We start from the raw sequence: 13,699 nt of genomic DNA on the forward strand, positions 1-13,699 counted from the left end.
CAGTATGTGATGGACAGTAATAGTTAATGATACCTTCCACTGAGACTTTTGACTACAGATTCTTGCTTATTCTTTTGTTCCAAGTATATATTTTAGTTGAAACAAAAGAATAAGCAAGAATCTGTAGTCATAAATCACTGTTGTTGTGAATTCTATAAAGTTATTGCCAAATACTTGACAGTTCATTTTGAAACAAATGTGATATCTTTTAAACTTGCTGATTTCTTTCTTTATATTTGACAGATTTCAAAGAAGCGCTAATCATTGTAAAAGATGCTATTAATGAAGCAGATTTCATTGCCATTGATGCTGAACTTACAGGTATTAGCACATATTAATTTTTAATTTCTATGTTAATTTCTCAGTGTAGTTGGTAACAAAAAATTATTGCTGTTATATACATTAAAATTAATTATATCCTAATTATAGCGTCATTTTTAAAAGAACTTTTAAAAAAGCTTAACTGAATCACATCAATTATGATAATATAGTAGCATTAGTTTTTGATAAATAAAAAAGTGCTCCCCTCCGTATTGCATTTGCTTCTGAATGCTGTTGTGAAAGAATGATCTGGGTTTGAGTCCTTTTTTTTTTATTATTCTAAGCTAGGATATACAAACTAACTGAAAAAATCTCTATATAGGAATTTTTCAGTTGAAGACATTAGGAAGGATTTGATATACGACATACAGCTATTTGCTAATGATTCAAAGATAGGTGGGGTAATCAGTAGTGCTAATGATATGCAGTAGTTGCACAATGATTTGAATAGGCTGGAATTGTGGGCATGTGAAAATGGCTGTCAATTCAGTGTTAATAAATGTAAGGTTATGCACTTTGGTGTGATTAGATATTCAATGTTGTATTATATTGGTAGGATTATGCTAGAAAAAACTGATCAGGTTAGGTATCTTGGAATTTCAGAAGATAAGAAGTTCAAGGATCATGTAACAAAGACTGTAAATACAACTCAGAGAATAACTGCAATGCTGAAATGAACTTTGACATGTAAAGATAAAGAAGTCATTTTACCTCTTTACAAGGCCTTGATAAGATCTCACTTGGACTATTGCACACAGATCTGATCTCCTAGTTTCTGTGGTGATTCAGATACAGTGGAGTGAATGCAAAAGAGAGTGTCAAAAATGATATTAGGATTGTGGAACACTGATTTGAAGACATTGAGAATTTATAGAGTGCAGACACTAGCAAAATGGGAGAAAGACTGGATGATATGATTGAGACTTAGAAACTTCTGAAAGGCTCATACAAAATTTCAGTAAATGGAATATTTTATTTTATGGTTGGTGGGGAAAGGATGCAGGGGCATCCTTGGAAGTTGAGAACAAAGGCTAGATTTTTCTCTCATGGAGTAGTGTGTGATTGGAATGGATTGCTATTGGATGTTGTGTGTACTCAAGTAGCGTGAATGAATTAAAGAGCAGGTATGACAGCCTGGTGTGAATTGTATGACCTCCCTTCATGAGTTCCTAACTCCCTGGAAGTCTCTCTTAATAATAATGATGATAAAGTTGAAGTTGGCTGGTCTGGTGGAGAGTTGGCAGGATTTTCCAGAAGGAAACTTTGTTATTCAGTAAAACAGACCATCTGGAAAGTAGACAGTAATTGATGTTACATACCAGCTTCTGTAAGTACAACCAGAAACGGTCTCTACTACATTGAGGTTTTATCCATCTGGAATGGTTATTAGTTGTTGATAGAAAGAAGTTGGAGAAATAAAGACTCAGTTCATGTAAGCCAGAACTGAGGAGTTTGGAAGAGGAAATGAAAGTGAGAGAAGTAAAACATATTTGGGAAGAAACATCCTCTCAGATTACAGATGTCTTATCATTTCTTGATATTTCAAAAATGATGAACGTTTATTTTTCACTTGGTTAGAATATAATAAATTTAGTTTAATCCTTTATCCAAGTGTGAGCAAACAAAGTTTGCGCCTAAAAGTATCTTCAGGACTGGGGTAAGGTGGTACAACACCAGTCGACTCCTTGCAAAGGTGGAGCAAGCTACCAACACTCCTATCTCAGTATCTCCCATAATGCAAAACACATCTCCTTGTGGATATGTCTAGACATAAGACAAAAAACGTGACACAAAAATGTTACCAAAAAGCTTATCATTTTATATTATAGAGTAGAAGTAGATATATATATATAGATATATATATATATATATATATATTGATTCAATGTGTGTGTACATACATACAAAGTGATGTTTTTTTTGTGTATCTTTTTCTTCTTCTATGTACCATGCATCCGATGAAGTCTTCTAGAAAGACTAAACTTGTAGTGAATTTAACAATAAATTAATTATAATGTAATTTAACATTCAGCTATATAATCATAAGTGATTTTCCTTAAAACATGTATAATAGCCATGAAAACTATTATATGAAATCTCTAGCCTTTATGATGAGGCTACCTACAGAAGTTCTTGTAGAAATGCTTATACGTTGGTTGCACATGATTACTAAATAATTTAAGGAAGTCACAACGTATACTGGAATATAAATTAAAATAAACTTTAATATATACTTCCTATATTTTGGCAAGGGGTGCTTAAGGGTCAAAGCTGTATAACTGAGAGGAGACCTCCACATAGTCTTTAAAGGAATGCGGAGAACCGACCAGGCCTTCTGACCTAATGTTCAATCCTCACCTTCTCGTGGTGCACCCTGTTGGGTATCTACTTTGATACTGAACGAACGAGGATGGGCTGACAATTTGGGATTTAGCCGACCAAATTGTATTCTTATTGGTTAAACCAAAATAAAAAATGATGGTACAACATGATAAAATTTCATGCTGGCTGGGGCGTCACCCGGTTAAACAAGGCCCCCGTTGTTTTCGCCAGGGAACCAGGGCGAACAGCGAAAAGTCAGCTACTGGAACAAATCTGAAAACAAACCTCAACTCAACATCACCAGAGTTAAAGATCAGTACTATCAACGTAAAAAGCTTGAATGGCAAAGAAATGGAGCTAGCTGAGGAATTAGATAAGTACCAGATCAACATAATAGTGGTGACTGAAACAAAAAAGACCAAAACTGGTGAGATCTTTCTGAGCAATAAATACAAAATGTTATATTCAGGCAATGACAATCAAGGAAAAGAAGGAGTAGCCATAGTATTCAACACATAATATGAGGCTAATATTCTTGAATGGCAGTCAGTCTCAAGTAGAGTAATGTGGGAAAATATGAGAATGGGGAACTGGACAATGAGACTTATTTGTGCCTATGGTCCCACAGAAGATTCCACTAAGGTAGAAGTGGAAGAATTTTTTGAGGCTTTAGAAAAAGCAACTGACACAATGAAAAATGAAAAGTTGGTCCTTGCTGGGGATCTAAATAGCAGAGTAGGAAATGATTGTGAGACATACAAAAATATTTTGAGAAATTTTGGAGAAAAGAGCAAAGCTAATAATAATGGCAAATATCTATTGGATTTCTGCTCAGGACATGGACTGGTTATTACTAACACCATGTTCCAGAATAAAAATGTGCACAAATTCACATGGAGAGAAGAGGCTAGGAATAAGAAAATTCTCATTGACTATGTTATTGTTGATAGTAATGTTTTCTCCCTGGTGCAGGACACCAGAGTGTACAGAGGATTTGAAATTGGAAGTGATCACTATTTAGTCTTGAGCAGGATAAAATTGAATTTCATATTGAAAAGAATAACATGTAAGAAAGTTTTAAAGCAAATAAAAGTTGAGCAGCTCTCAGATGTGAACTGTAGACTAAAATACAGAAAGATTATTGAAAAGAAAATGAAAGAGTTTGAGAACAGGAATCAAACCTTGGAGATTCAGTGTCAAACTCTGAAGAAAACATTGACTGATTCTGCCAGAGAGGCACGTGGTGAGGTTGTCTGCAAGGATAAAAAAATCAGAACTCCCTGATGGACACAGGAAGTTAAAGAGGCAGTGAAGGAAAAGAAGAAAGCATATCAAAAGTTCCTGGCAAATAAGTCAGCTTTTACTCTTACAGAATACAGAGACAAATGTAAGAAAGCTAAACAGTGTGTAAAACTAGCTAAACAAAAGTCATGGGAGGACTTTGGCAAGAATATAGAAAATAAATATCAAGAAGGTGGCAAAATATTCTGGAGGTTGTTGAAGAAGCTTAGGAATGGAGGAAAGAGTGCTGTAAAAGGAGTTAGAGATGATAGAGGTGACATGAAAACAGGAGAAAAAGATATCCTTGAAGTATGGAGTAATTACTTTGAAAAACTGCTAAATGAAACAAGCAGTGATGACAGCATAGTGATAAAAAAACACTGACCAGGCATGCAATCAGGAATACATATCCATACTTGAAGTAGAAAAAGCCATCAAACGCTTGAAATGTGGAAAGGCAGCAGGTGTAGATGATATTCGAGCAGAAATTCTGAAGTATGGTGGTATAAAAGTCTTACAGTGGCTGCACTGTTCAGAAAGCCTGGACAGAGGGACGAATTCCCGATGATTGGAGTAGAGCTCTCATAGTACCCATATATAAAAAGGGAAATAAAACTGAATGTGAGAATTACAGAGGTATTTCCCTACTGAGTGTTCCTGGCAAGATCTATGCAAGTATACTTGAGAAACGGTTGAGAAGAATTGTGGAAGAAAAGCTTGGTGAAGAACAAGCTGGATTCAGGCCAAATAGAGGCTGTCAGGATCAGATCTTCACTTTACGACAAATAGTCGAGAAAGCATGGGAATATAACAACGATCTGTATTTAAGTTTTGTCGATTTGGAAAAGGCATATGACAAGGTGCCAAGAGAGAAGCTATTCAATACGCTGCAGTTATATGGTGTCAATGGGGCATTATATCAAGCAGTACTTCGTCTTTATTTGAGTTGTAAGTCAGCAGTTAGAATTGAAGGAAGTACTGGAAGATGGTTTAATGTTAAATCTGGTGTGAGACAAGGATGTACATTATCCCCTCTGTTATTCATTATCTATATGGATCACATTATGAAGGAAAGTGGCATTAAACCGGATATCAAAATTGGAGATGTTAATGTCAGCTCTTTGCTTTATGTGGATGATGTTATACTTCTAAATAAATCCGCTACAAGTCTGCAAGATTCTCTGACTAAATTGAATAGCTGTTGTAATAGATATGGTATGAAGGTCAGCAATAAAAAGACAAAGACTATGAAAATAGGCAGAATCATTGAAAATGTCAACTGTGTTGTGAATGGAGAACCTGTGGAACAAGTAAAACATTTCAGCTACTTAGGCATGATTTTTACTGAAGATGGTAAATTAAATATAGAAATAGACAACAGAATCAGCAAAGCTGGTATGGTGGGAAGTCAATTGAATAAATTCATATGGAATAAGATAGAGAAATTAGTAGGAACACTAAATTAGCTGTATACAAGACAGTGTTCAAACCAGTTTTAACTTATGGATCTGAGAGCTGGGTCAGAAGTAAAACACTTGACCAAAGACTAGAGACCGCAGATATGAGAGTCCTGAGAAAGATTATAGGCATGAACAGATGGCATCAATGGCAATATCATATTAAAAATGAGGATATTAGGAAAGAACTTGACATTGTCAGCATCCAGGAATGCGTTAGCAGAGCTAATCTCAGGTGGTATGGTCACTTAAATAGAATAGGAGAGGAAAGATTAGCAAAACAAATGTTCACTGCCAGGTTGGCAGGAAAACGACCCAGAGGAAGACCAATATATAGGTGGATTGATATGGTACAATGTGCCTTAGACGATAGAAATATAAGATCTGATAATGTTGGAGTCTTGACAAGTAACAGACTGATTTGGAGTAAAATTGTAGATAGGAAGTTGGTAATGATGTAATTTTTTCATGTAGTACTGTCATATCCTGTACACCCCTTGAGGGTACTTTGCAGGAATTTAATGATGATGATGATATTTTGGCAATGTCACATTGCCATCTTCATGGGAACATAAAATAAAGACATGTGCATGCAGGCACTAAAAACAGCAAATGAGGTCGAAGAGAGAAAACTACTGTTTTCCTAAAGTCCTGATGGTGCCCCCTAGTCAGCTGTATTAAGTATTCTTGGCCGTTGGGTTGAAGTTCTCATGATGTACGTCTCCTAAATTTGGGGCAGTCTCATGCATCCAGATTTGTTGAGGTTTGGCATGTTTCTTAGGACTGAGGCTGATTCTATGAATAGTCTTTCAAATTTAAACTTGTTGTGGTGTATTACTGTGGCTTTCTTCCATCGTATTCTGTGGCGTGTATCCAGAGCATGATCTGCAGGCCCAGAGTGGCTGTACTGGCGAAACCGGATGTAGTCCTTGTGTTCCGAAATCTGATATTTGCTGTCCTGCCTGTTTGGCCAAAGTAGGAGCTTACCGCTGCAAGGGACCTGGTATACACCAGATAGGTCTAGGGGAAGTGGTTGGTCTTTAGTGGAGCAGATAAGGGATGCACAGATGAGGATATTGACTTATTCTACAAAGATCTCACAGAGACAATAGAAACAATACCAAAGCAAGATGTGCTAATTATTGAAGGAGATTGGAATGCCAAAGTTGGAATAGATGATGATAGCTGGGAAAGAGTCATGGGAAAATATGGTTTCAGAGAAAGAAATGAACGAGGTAAAAAATTGTTAGAATTTGCTGTGGACCATGAGATGATGATCTGTAACACAAGATTCTAACAAAAGGAGTGTAGAAAATGGATGTGGTGATCAAATGATGGGAAAACTAAAAACATGATTGATATGATTAAAAGAAGATGGATAACATTAGTACAGCAATGTCGAACTTTTCAAGGAGCAGATATAGACTCGGACCATAGTTTAGTGATTGCAAACATCAAGTTGAAATTAAAAAAGAAATATAAACTCCAACATCAGAATAGAAGAGATACAGCACGAATAAGTGAAGCAGAAATAGGAAGAAGGTACAGAACAGTGTTAGAAGAGAAACTTAAAAGTGTGGAGAAAGAAAAAACTCGAATTTAAGAGTGAAAAGAGTAATGAAGGCGATAGAAGATGCAGTTGAAGAAACAGTACCAGAAGAAGAAAAGATCAAGAAGAAATGGATTACACAAGAAACACTGAAGTTAGTACAGGATAAAAGAGTGTTGAAGATAAGAAGGGATACATCAGAACAAATAGAAGAGCAATATAGAAGAAAATGTAATGAGGTGAAAAAAGCAGTCAGAATGGATAAGATGAAATGGTTAGTAGCCCAATGCAACAATATAGAACAGTACTATGGAGAGCATAAAACAAGAGAGGTATACAAAACGATCAGAACCATTAATAGAAAGTGGCAACCAAAACAGACCACAATTAAAGATGAAAAAGGCAAAGTATTGATGAATAAAGAAAAAATTGTACAGCGGTGGACAAGATACTGTAGTGAGTTATATGAAGAAAAACTAGATTCAGATAGTGTTGGGAAACTGACTGAAGAAAGCAGATATCACCACCGTGGTAATGAGCATGATATGGACATTTTAAGAGGAGAGGTAGAAAAAGCAATAGGACGGCTAAAACACAACAAGAGTCCTGGTAACGATAACATTACTGGAGAAATGATTAAATATGGTGGTGAAAGCATGGTTACAGAAATGCACCAACTATGTAATATGGTATGGAAAGAAGGGAAAATGCCAGAGGAGTGGGTGAAATCAATATTAGTAACATTATACAAGAAAGGAAATAAGCTAGAATGTAAAAATTATAGAACAATTGCCTTGATAAGTAATCTTGGTAAAGTGATGATGATCATATTGACAGAAAGATTGAGAACACAGTTGGAAGCATACCTTGCTGACGAGCAAGCAGGATTTAGGAAGGATAGAACTACAATTCAACAGATTTTGACAATGAGGTTAATAGCAGAGAAAGCTGGGAGAAAAAATAAAAACATATATACTTGCTTTGTTGATTTTCAGAAAGCATTTGACTGTATTGACCAGAAAGTGACATTAGCAGTTCTGGAATCCTATGGAATTGATAAAAAAAAAACTAATAGCTATATTAAAATATGTTTATCAGAATGCAATTGCAGCAGTTAGAATAGTTAATGATTTGGGGAAATGGTTTAAAACAAGCAGAGGTATTAGACAGGAGACCCAATATCATCAAGCATTTTCATCGCACATTTACAAAGAGCAATGGACAAATTGAAGGAAGATGCCAAACGAATGTCTGTACACGGAATGAGAATTCATCTGAGATTTGCAGATGACATTGTTATTATTGAAGAAGATGAAAGAGAACTATAAAAAACACTGAAACTGTTAAATGAGGAAGGGAAGGGAAGAGATTTGGACTTGTTATGAACTTTGAAAACACAAAGACAATGGTATTTGGTGAGAAGAACATGAAACAAAAGATACAAGTGGATGAAACTGATATAGAAAATGTAAACCAATTCACATATTTTGGAAGTAAACTGACATATGACTTGGATTGTAAAAAAGAAATAAAGATCAGGATTGCAAAGGGAAGAACAAATCTGAAGGCCATGGATAACATATGGAAAAGTAAAGTGATCTGTTTGCAAACAAAACTAAGAGTACTGGAAACATGCATCTTCAGTGGTGTACTGTACGGATCTGAAACGTTGGTAATAAATAAGGAATCAAGAAAAAGAATTTTGGCATTTGAAGGAACTTGTTATAGGAAGATTCTAAGAATAGGATGGGTACAGAAAATCACCAGTGAACAGCTCTATCAGAAGATACAACCAAAACAGAATCTAATGCAGAAGATTATAAAATGGAAGCTGCAATTATTTGGACACATCTGCAGAATGAGTGAGGACTGGAAGATAAAGACATTTATGTTTGGTATTTTGGATGGTTTAAAAAGAAGAGGTAGATTATACAGAGAATGGTTAGACAATATAAATGACTGGTGTGGAATGGGTGTACAAAAACTGCGACACTGTGCACTGGACAAAGAAAGGTGGAAGAAGATAGTGAAACAGGCATCAGACATCAACGGGCTTTGAGCCCATGGTTTGTGATTATGATGATAAGGGATGCCAATTTTCTATATGGTCTGTAACAAGAGGTCAGGTCATGTTTTTTTAGGATTTTGGTAATTTTTTCCGAGGTGCCCCGGATGTAGGAATGGTGATGGATTTAGAGTAATCTTTATTGTGAAGGTGGGGAAGAGGGATTGTGGTTTACTGGTTTTAGTATTTTTTGGGGGATTGTAGCCATTGGCTGAGAAAGTGTTAAGGATGTGATTTAGTTCAGTGGTTAGGGCATCGTCATTTGAACAGATTAGTTTAGCCCTGTTGTATAGTGTCTTAATAACTCCATATTGTTGTTGGGGGGGGGGATTGTTGGTGAATGTACCTTCCTGTATGTGTGGGTTTTCTATAAACTGAGAAAAGGTTCCATCAGGCTTGCGGGTTCCTCTCTTCGACCTCATTTGCTGTTTTTAGTGCCTGCGTGCACATGTCTTTATCTTATGTTCCCATGAAGATGGCAACGTGACGTTACCGAAATATAGGGAGTATATATTAAAGTTTATTTTAATTTATATTCCAGTATATGTTGTGAATTCCTTAAGTTATTTAATAATTACCTACAAAAGTGTCAGAAATTTACAGAGGATTGCTTTTCTTATAAACAGGTTAGTGTTGTTAAAACATAGTTCTGTGACATATTCCCAAAGTTTGTTTTGAAGAAAGACTGAACTCACAAAATGAATTTATGATAAAGCTAAATGAGAACTTCCAACAACAAATTGTTGACACCAAACGGTCTGCAGCTAAACTGAATACCCATAAGTCTTATTTATCCTCCTCTTTAGAACAAATTGTAGACAATAACTCTTCACAATGCATTAAACTTATGCTTACCTTTCAAGTCACTAACATCCAAAACAGAAATAAATTCAAATTAATTAGAAAATTTGATATGTTAAAAGTGGAACAAAAAAGTTATCTAAACCAAAGGATCATCTTCCTTTCAACAAGACTGAACTCACAAAAGTGATTTATGATAAAGCTAAATGAGAACTTCTTCAAGAACAAATTGTTGACACCGAATGGTCTATAGCTCAACTTGAATACCTATAAGGCTTTTATATGCCTCTTTAGAACAAATTGTAGAAATAACTTTTGGCAATGCATTAAGCTCCCCATGTTGGGGCGGGTAGTAGAATACCCCAACCACACTCCTGTGTATCGTAAGAGGCAATAAATGGAGACCTAGTCCCCAGGGGCATAGCCTGGTCCCCTTTGGGGTTTCGGCAAAGGGCTAATCACCCCCTCCCTAGGAAAATTATCTGATTATAAAAAGTAATAAATTCTATTCCAAAACACGATGTGATAATACTCATTGGCGATCTTGATGCAAAAGTGGGTAAAAGGTCGTGTAGAAGAAAAATCCTTAGGTTTCGAGGCTTGTGGAGACCGAAATGAAAATGGCATGATGTTTGTATCCTTTTGTGAAATGAACAACTTTGTCATTGGAGGAAGCAAATTCAAGCATAAAGAAATACATAAATTGACTTGGATTTCATGTTGCTTTCAATAGTAAATTCGTAAGATCCATGCTTAATGTGAGATGTTGGTTCTGACCACTTCTTATTAGTGACAAAGTTGAAATTAATACTTCAAAGTGTATTAAGAAAGAAAAGAAGTTCAAGAACTACATTTGATATTGAAAAATTAAAAATTAAAGAAACAAGAGAAAAGTTTGCTTTGGAGATAAAGAACAGATTCAATATATTAGAAATAGAGGAAAATCAAGATCTAACAGTAGAAAACAAAGTGGAAGAATATTGGAAAAACTTCAGGAATATATATAATGAAGTTTTTGAAGATGTAATTGGTAAACGAAGAATAAAGGAAAATAAAGAATGGTTAACTGCAGAAACTTAGAGATAATTAAAGAGAGAAAAAAGATTAAATCATTAATGAACAATGCAAATTCAGAATGATTATATAAGGTGCATAGCAATCGCTATAATGAACTAAATAAAAGCGTAAAGAGAGCTGCAAGAGCTGACAAGAGAAAATATATTGATGAATTAGCAAAAGAAGCACAACATGCTGCAGAAAATGGACAAATTAGACAATTTTTTCAGATTATAAAACAAATCGGTGTTAACAAAAAAGCAATCCCTTCCTCCATTAGAGACAAACAAGGAAAGTTATTGACGATTGACTCCAAAATCGAAGCAAGATGGAGAGACTATTTTGAAGAAACTTTAAATGTAAAGGTAGATATAGGATCTCAACAGGCACAAAATATTACAACTAGTGTAATACTCACTTAGAACATTTCCGAAGACGAGATTTCGTTGGGCGAAGCCAAAGATGCCCTGAAGCATTAAAATCTAACAAAGCATGTGGAAATGATAATATCAATGCCGAAATGTTAAAAGCTGATCTCAACACAACTACTGCTAAATTACAAAGGTTATACAATGAAATATGGAAGACAGAAAAAATTCCTGAATAATGGAAAGAAGCAGTGCCGTATATTATCGCTTATAATGCGAAAAATTTATGTGAATAAAAAATACTACTTAAAGTTTGGGGTTCGCTTTATATGTGGATCCTAAAAAATATAACATCTTATTAGACTTGCACACACAATATATACTACCTAATGCCAATGCAACCAAATCTCCTTCACCCACTCACATTTGGCGACTGAGCGTGCATCGTATCTGCACATAAAGCTACTTACATTACTGGCTTTATGCGCAGATACGATGCGCGCTCCGCCGCCGAATGATAGAACACAGTGAGATAGATAGAGCACAGTTAGGTATATCAGTTTAACCACAGTTCATTTTAAATATTATTCGTTAAACAAACCTAGCCTGAAAATGAGCCAGCAGACACGTAAACGTTCATCTTTTGAAGCAGGATTTAAATTGCGTGTCGTGCAGTTTGCAGAAGAACATAATAACAGTGTTGCTATGAGAGAATTTGGTGTAGCAGAGAGTAATGTTAGACTTTTGGCGTAAGCAAAAAGACAGTCTTGAAAAAAATCCCCAAAACGAAACGTGCCTGTCATGGAGATGTAGCATCCTTTCCAGAACTCGAAGAAGAGCTAAATGAATGGATTTTGATGCAACGACAAGATGGCATTATAGTAACAAGAAATGTAATTCGTTTTCGAGCTCTACAACTCAAGAATGGTAAATTCAAGGACACACCAGGTATTTCATCTTTTCTTGCTTCGCCTGGGCGGTGCAACAGATTTATGCAACGCAAAGCATTAATATTACAACACCGAACAAAAATTGCGCAGAAGTTACCAAAGCAGCTTGAAGAAAAAGTGCAGTCCTTCCATAAAATTATCATAAAATTACGGAAGTGTCACGGATATGAACTTTCCCAAATTGGCAATATGGATGAGATGCCCATGTACTTTGATATGCCTGGGAATTGAACAGTAAACTCAGTTGATGAAAAGGGTGTCTTCATAAAAACAACGAGACATGAAAAAACGCGTTTTATCGTTGTTCTAGCATGCATGGCAGATGGAACCAAATTAAAGCCAACAGTGATATTTAAAAGGAAGAAAATTCTGAAGCATATGAAATTTCCACCAGGTGTAATTGTTCGCGCCAATCAGAAAGATTGGATGGATGAAGAAGGTGTACAATTGTGGCTGGATCAAGTATGGAACATACGTCCAGGTAGCTTGATACGTCAACAAAGCATGCTAGTCTGGGATATGTTCCGGGCGCATTTATCAGAGGCAAGCAAAGAGAAAGCATGTGAGCTATGTACAGATCTAGCAGTCACACCAGGTGGTCTAACTTCCGTTTTGCAGCTGCTTGATGTCTGCTTGAATAAGCCATTTAAAGATCACTTACGTGAAAAATGGAGAGAATGGATGTCATCTGGTTTGGTGAAGATGACAAAGGGTGGGAATTTTCAGAAGCCTGAGATCACGCTAGTCACCAGCTAGGTTAAAGAAGCTTGGGATTCGATACCATCTGAAATGATTCAACGCTCATTTCTTAAATGTGGAATAATTAATTCAATGGATGGATCCACAGTTGACATCATATACGAAAGCGAGGATGATACACAACAAAATGGAGAGCATGAAGACAATGACGACAACTGCTACACTGATGACACGATCACTACAGATGAATTTATAAATGAAATGTTTGATGACTCAAAAGATGAAGAATTTAAAGGATTTTGATATTTTGTTTTAAAATAAATGTTTCTTTTGTTAATTTGTATTGTATTTTGACATTTTGTTTTAAAATAAATATTTCTTTCGTTAATTTGTATTGTATTATTTATAATGTTATGGAACAAGATTACCAGATCGCATTATACGTGGACATGTCATTTTAGGGCTAGTTTTCAAACAAAATTTCTAGTTTGCATTATACGTGGATCGCATTGTATGCGATAATATACGGTAATTATAAAAATCCCTAAAAAAGGAAATCTGACTAAATGTGTAAATTGGAGAGGAATAAGTTTGCTGTCAATTCCCACAAAAGTTTTTACCAAAATTTTTAATTAATAGATTAAAAAAGGAAATCGAAAATTTACTAAGAGAAGAACAGGCAGGTTTTTGAACTGGTTGCAGAACCATTCAACAAATATTTACTCTTAGAAATATTATAATCGAACAATGTATAGAATTTCAAGCCCCACTTTACCTAAACTTCATTGATTTCAGTAAAGTATTTGACTCAGTAAATAGAGAGAAACTTT

The 13,699-nt window shown here is 35.4% G+C and overlaps 1 protein-coding gene across 2 annotated transcripts in view; it reads left to right on the top strand.

Moving 5' to 3' along the window:
• The window catches only part of LOC150103011 (poly(A)-specific ribonuclease PARN-like), a 322,707-nt gene that overhangs the window by 8,494 nt on the left and 300,514 nt on the right, over positions 1-13,699 (top strand). For both annotated transcript variants that reach the window (XM_090397872.1, XM_090397871.1), the window contains exon 2: positions 244-321. In XM_090397872.1, coding sequence (XP_090253998.1) covers positions 244-321 — 78 coding nt within the window. The remainder of the gene's footprint in view (positions 1-243; positions 322-13,699) is intronic.

This window comes from Typopeltis vanoorti, chromosome 9 (genome assembly GCF_054136105.1).
Source record: "Typopeltis vanoorti isolate ZY-2024b chromosome 9, IOZ_Tvanoo_1.0, whole genome shotgun sequence".
NCBI lineage: Eukaryota > Metazoa > Arthropoda > Arachnida > Uropygi > Thelyphonidae > Typopeltis > Typopeltis vanoorti.